Here is a 6,770-nt window from a genome sequence, read left to right as displayed (position 1 = left end):
AGACTGGAGCAGTAAATGATTGACACGACAGGAATGCAGTGACATCATGCACTGACAGATGTTAAATTACATCAGCAATGGAAAACAACACTAGTAGACAAGCTGACATTCATGTCAACTAATATCATAACAAATATACACCCAAACAAGTGGATGTCTTATGTTCATTTTTTATTTTACATACAGTTCTTAAGCCTGCGAATGTAAAATATCCCATTATTTCAAATGTATTGCCCGTTGTGAGATATTTTCAATTTTGATAATCATAATAAAACTCAACCTTAATCAGAGCAAATTTTTACACATCCACAAAAAATAGTTTTAAGTTTTTATCTCGCAATTCTGACTTTATTTCTTAATTTTTTTTTAAGTTTATATCATGCAATTCTGACAAAAAAGACAATTCTGAGAAAACCCACAATAACTCACAATTTCCGAGTTTATACTGCAATTCTGAGAAAAAAAGTCAGAATTATAAGTTTATATCACACAATTCTGACTTTAAAACTCACAATTTTCGAGTTTATCATGCAATTCTGAGAAAAAAGTCAGAATTGTATGTTTTTATATCGCAATTCATAATTTATAACTCACAATTTTTGAGTTTACATTGCAATTCTGAGAAAAAAGTCAGAATTGTGAGTTTATATCATGCAATTCTGACTTTAAAACTCACAACTGCAAGTTCATTTCACACAGTTCTGACTTTATTTCTCACAACTGTGAGTTTATTTCACGCAATTCTGACTTTATAACTCACAATTTATATTGCAGTTCTGAGAAAAAAAGTCAGAATTTTAAGTTTTTATCTGGCAATTCTGAGAAAAAAAAAGTTAGAATTGTGAGTTTATATCTTGCAATTCTGACCTTATAACTCACAATTTTGAGAAAAAAGTCAGTCATTGTGAGTTTATATCACGCAATGCTGACTTTACAACTCACATTATTTGAGTTTATATTGCAATTCTGAGAAAAAAAAATCAGAATTGTGAGTTCTTATATGGCAATTCTGACTTTATTTCCCGCAATTGAGTTTTATCATGCAATTCTGAGAAAAAAGTTAGAATTGTGAGTTTATATCTTGCAATTCTGACTTTATAACTCACAATTTTGAGGAAAAAAGTCACAATTGTGAGTTTATATCACGCAATTCTGACTTTATAACTCACAATTTTCGAGTTTATATAGCAGTTCTGAGAAAAAAAGTCAGAATTTTAAGTTTTTATCTGCAATTATTAGAAAAAAAGTCATAATTGTGAGTTTTTATCTCACAATTCTGACTTTATAACTCAATTTTTGAGTTATCTTGCAATTCAGAGAAAAAAGTCACAACTGTGAGTTTTTATCTCGCAATTCTGAGAAAAAAAGTCAGTCATTATGAGTTTATATCACGCAATTCTGACTTTAAAACTCACAATTGCAAGTTCATTTCACACAGTTCTGAATTTATTTCTCGCAATTGTGAGTTTATATCACGCAATTCTGACTTTATAACTCACAATTTTTTTGTTATCTCGCAATTCTGAGAAAACTCACAATAACTCACAATTTTCTAGTTTACATCGCAATTGTGAGGAAAAAAATCAGAATTGTGAGTTCTTATATGGCAATTCTGACGTTATTTCCCGCAACGGACTTTATAACTCACAATTTTTGAGTTATAATGTGAGTTTATATCTCGCAATTCTGACTTTATAACTTACAATTTTTGAGTTATCTCGCAATTATAACTCACAATTGCAAGTTAATTTCACACAATTCTGACTTTATTTCTCGCAATTGTGAGTTTATATCACTCAATTCTGACTTTATAACTCACAATCGCAAGGTTTATATCACACAATTAAAAAAATAAAAATCAGAATTGCAAATTTGTATCATACAATCCTTAGAAAAAAAAGTCATAATTGTGAGATTACCTTTTTACAATTTGTCCATACTTTAATTCAGTAAGGATGCATGACATTATAAAGACATTTATCAATTTATCATAAATCCTGTTATTTTGGACTTTATATCACAGTTTCCACAAAATTATGTTTAGAATAAGAAGAAATGTTTCTTGAGTCAAAATCAGTATATAAGAATGATTTCTGATGGTTCAATAGATAAAAAATAAAATTAAATAAATAAATTATTGAGTGCACTCCCATTAGCAAATCAAGTATGTTAGAATATATGACCTGAAGGAAAACATGACTCAGCATTTCATTAAAACAGTTTAATAACACTAGAATATGATTCTATCACAGCCAAAATATTTGTGGTTACCACAGATACTTTTGAATGTTTCATGATATGTACCTCACAACAGTGACAGTGCTTATGATTTGACTTGCTAATGATTTGCTAGCATCCTGCAAGGTTTCTATTTGGCTTTATTTCCTGAGTTCAGCTCATGGTGAGAGCGTATCCAGCTCATCCGAACCAGTGGTTGCCCATACATTCTCTGTTCCACTCTACACAACATAGCCAGCACCATTCAAACTTACACTGCGGACGCGGACACACCATGTGCATACAGCCACCTGAACAAGATAAGAGAGGACAAGACACGAGGGGATCATTATCCATACTGTCAGGAGATAATCACATCTTTACAGTGCACTTTTCAAGGTTAAAGATAATAGCAAAGATATCCAACCAATGACTGAGCAGTCTGTGAGTTACCATAAACATTCAAGCAAGGTTTACGCTATTATACAATGTACGTACTGTACATTGTATAATACCTTCATGTTTAAAATAGTACTCTTACAAATAAAAAATCCAAAAGGGGTTTTCAAAGTAATGTCTGTGAAAAACTTTCTAGGTCCCCAGATAAATGTTTGAGTAACCGTTCTTAATAAAATATATACAGTCAAGCCCGAAATTATTCATACCCCTGGCAAATTCTGACTTAAAGTTACTTTAATTCAACCAGCAAGTTTTTTTTTGAGCGGAAATGACACAGGCTTCTCCCAAAAGATAATATAAGACGATGTACAAGGGGCATCATTGTGGAAAAAAATATTACTCATCTTTTATTTACATTTGAACAAAAAGTGGCATGTCCAAAATTATTCATACCCTTCTCAATAATCAATAGAAAAGCCTTGGCTATTACAGCAATCAAACGCTTACTCTAATTGCTGACCAGCTTTTTGTATCACCACTGGTATTTTTGCCCATTCATCTTTTTTTTTTTTTTAAAGATTTATTTTTTGACATTTTTGCCTTTCTTATGATAGGACAGATCAGACATGACAGGAAGCAAAGTGGAAGAGAGATGGGGGGTGGGATCGGGAAGGGTCCTCGAGTCGGGATTCGAAATCGGGACGCCCGGAGCGCAACGGCGCTGTTTGTCGACGCACTGCCCACAAGGCTATCGGCGCCGACTGCCCATTCGTTTTTAGCAATGAGCTCCAACTCTTTCAGGTTGGAGGGTCTCCTTGCCATCAACCTGATCTTTAGCTCCCTCCACAGATTCTCAATTGGATTTAAGTCAGGACTCTGGCAGGGCCACTGCAAAACGTTAATGTTTTTGGATGGTGTTCTTAGGGTTGAAGGCTTCTCCTTTTTTACGGCAAATGAAGGCCACATCGTGGCCAAACGATTCAATTTTTGTTTCATCTGACCATAAAACAGAAGACCAGAATTCTTCTTCTTTGTCCAGATGTGCATTTGCAAAGGCCAAGCGGGCTTTTGTGTGCCTTTTCTGGAGAAGTGGTGTCCTCCTTGGTCTGCGTCCGTGGAACCCAGCGGTGTGCAGTGTCTGCTGGACTGTCTGCCTTGAGATGTTTCCACCAGCAGAGCCCAGATTCATCAGGATGGTCTTGGTGGTGATCCTTGGATTCTTTTTTACCTCTCTCACTATCTTCCTGGCCAGCACATGTGTCCATTTTGGCTTCCCGACCACGTCCTCTGAGATTTTTCACAGTGCGGAACATCTTGTATATTTTAATAAACCTTTGTTGTAGCCACTGGAACTTCAAAACATTTAGATATGGTCTTATAGACCTTTCCTGACTTGTGAGCAGCCACAATGCGCAGCCGCAGGTCCTCAGTGAGCTCCTTTGTCTTAGCCATGACTGTCCACAAACCAACAGCAGAGAGCTTCTGATTTTCACCTGTTGAGTTGATTAAGGGGCCGTTCACATGTCGCGCCTAAAAACGCGTGGAAAACGCTAGGCGCGCCGCTTTCCTTCTTATCAACAAAGCGCTCGGGCGCTTGCGCTCCAGAAGCGTCTGCCGTTGCTAAGCAACCATGACCTGCGCTCTCCATAAATACGCGGATGTTTCAGCAAAGGATACATGGATTTTCAGCATTAAAAGTCGTTTGCAGTAGCTCTGTTATTAAATTTATTTAAAAATGTTAATTCCTGTACAGCTATGATAAGCTGTTTTTCTGACTTGGCAGTGCTTTCAATGCTATTAAGGGAAAGGATGAAGCTAATTGGTTAGTTCATGTCACATGACCTGCGGTGCGCCTGAGGCATTCTGAAAAGTTGAGATGTTTTTATATCGATGCGGCGCGGACGCGTCTGGAAAAAACGAGCGCGTCGCACCGCGACTTCCATTACCGCGCGCCTACATTTGAAATAACGAACTTGAGCGCGCAAAAGACGCTTCATGTGAACGGCCCCTAAAACAGCTGTTCCCAATGAATCAGGGTAATTAGGATGCTTTAGAACAGCTTGGACTATTTGGAATGGTATAGAACTTTGGATTTTCCCATAGACTGTGACAGGATATGAATAGTTTTGGACATGCCACTTTTTGTTCAAATGTAAATAAAAACTGAGAAATATTTTTTTCCACAATTATGCCTCTTGTACATCGTCGTATTATCTTTTGGGAGAAGCCTGTGTCATTTCCGTTCAAAATAAAAGTAACTTCAGAATTCAGAATTCAAAAGTCAGAATTTGCCAGGGGTATGAATAATTTTGGGCTTGCCTGTATATATGTATATATATATATATATATATATTATATTATATATATATATATATATATATATATATATATATATATATATATATATATATATTATTATTTTTTTTTTAAATATCTTTCTTTAGAATGGAAATGTTAAAGATGTTAAAGATTCTTCATCGAACCACATATACCAAGAAAGAAATTTAATTTAAAACATTTAATATATAGTATTTTTTATTAATTAAAACTAATATTAAAAAAATAATGACAATTATAATAAAAAATAATTAAATAATATTACAATTTTAAAGATAAAAAAAAATTTTCTAAATAATTTACTGTCATCATGCATTCATGTAATAAAAAGAATTATGACTGTTTTAAAATGTAATCTAATCTAAGTACAAGCACTTTTGGAATCTAATTATGCAATCCAGATTAAATGTAATCAGTTACTAATATTAAGAGTATTATGATAGTATACTATTTTAAATAGCCTTTGACAAACTAGAGGTAAGGTAAAACAACTACTCATACCATTTTTTTTCCACAGGAACTTGGCATCTGGGGCAGGGGCGAGTAATTTCGGCTATAGTCTCCTGTGAGGCCTGTTCCCAACGGGCACGAAGAGCGGCTTCTTCATCTACAATATAACCCTGAAACACACACCGACACACACACAGCAAAGGGATCAAACCCAGCACAGTGAGAAAGACAGATTTGATCTTAAAGAGCTTTAAATTCCTCTCTTCTATGATTCTTTTATGAATCAGGTGATTTGTGAATGGCTTGTAGGCATTGTCCTGCACTGACACCATTACGACTGTAATCTCTAGGCTGCTCGACCCAAAAGAGAGAATATTTAAGCAGATGGGGAGTATTTTCACCTTGTGGGATGACTGATGATATCTAGCTAACATAAATTGAACTGTGTCCATGCATACGTGATGAAGTAATATTAAAAGTGTGAAGTCCTCACCTGTAGGGCACTTCCTGTTGCAGTGTCTGTCCTCTGTCTGCAGGGGCCCTCGTGGTACTCTGCCTTACAGTTCCTGCAAAACACAAACTGACACAAACAGCACACCACTTACTAGCACTAACCGACACAGGCCACAGCTCTCATTTTTTAATTATGGTAACACTTAACTTACTTTTTACATTAGATTTACATTTTGTCATTTAGCAGACACTTTTATCCAAAGTGACTTACAAATCAGGACAACAGAAGTAATCAAAACAACAAAAGAGCAAAAATATATAAGTGCTATGATACGTCTTGGTTATTCTAACACAGTACATGGAGCAAGTTTTTTTTATAAATAATAAATAGAAACAGAATAGAGATTGCTAGTGTTTGAGGGTCAAGTTTTTATAAATAACTAAGAAAACATGTAGATACAACAGAAGTAGAATAGAGTGTGATAGTGTTATAGGGTCAGTTTTTTAAGAAATGAAAAGTAGATAGAAATAGAATAGAGTGCTAATGTTAGAGGGTACGTTTTTAAGAAATAAAAAGAAAAGTAGATAGAAATATAATAGAGAGTGCTCTAGTGTTAGAGGGTCAAGTTTTTAAGAAATAAAAAGAAAAGTAGATAGAAATATAATAGAGAGTGCTCTAGTGTTAGAGGGTCAAGTTTTTAAGAAATAAAAAGAAAAGTAGATAGAAATATAATAGAGAGTGCTCTAGTGTTAGAGGGTCAAGTTTTTAAGCAATACAAAGAAAAGTAGTTAGAATAGAAATATAGAGTGCTAGTGTTAGAGGGTCAAATTTTTAAGAAATAAAAAGAAAAGTAGTTAGAATAGAAATAGAATAGAGAGTGCTAGTGTTAGAGAGTCAAGTTTTTAAGAAATAA

The 6,770-nt window shown here is 34.5% G+C and overlaps 1 protein-coding gene across 1 annotated transcript in view; it reads right to left on the bottom strand.

Annotated features, from left to right (window-relative positions):
* Nucleotides 1-2,206: 2,206 nt before the first annotated feature.
* LOC141325946 (E3 ubiquitin-protein ligase parkin-like) overlaps nt 2,207-6,770 on the bottom strand; it is a 106,110-nt gene continuing 101,546 nt past the window's right edge. The window contains exons 8-10 of the mRNA XM_073834665.1: nt 5,897-5,983; nt 5,460-5,573; nt 2,207-2,532 (exon numbers count right to left, since the gene is read on the bottom strand). Of these exons, the coding sequence (XP_073690766.1) occupies nt 2,419-2,532; nt 5,460-5,573; nt 5,897-5,983 (315 nt within the window). The 3' untranslated portion in view covers nt 2,207-2,418. The remainder of the gene's footprint in view (nt 2,533-5,459; nt 5,574-5,896; nt 5,984-6,770) is intronic.

The sequence above is a fragment of the Garra rufa genome, chromosome 2 (assembly GCF_049309525.1).
Source record: "Garra rufa chromosome 2, GarRuf1.0, whole genome shotgun sequence".
Taxonomy (NCBI): Eukaryota; Metazoa; Chordata; class Actinopteri; order Cypriniformes; family Cyprinidae; genus Garra; species Garra rufa.
This window is presented reverse-complemented; position numbering and strand designations above follow the sequence as displayed.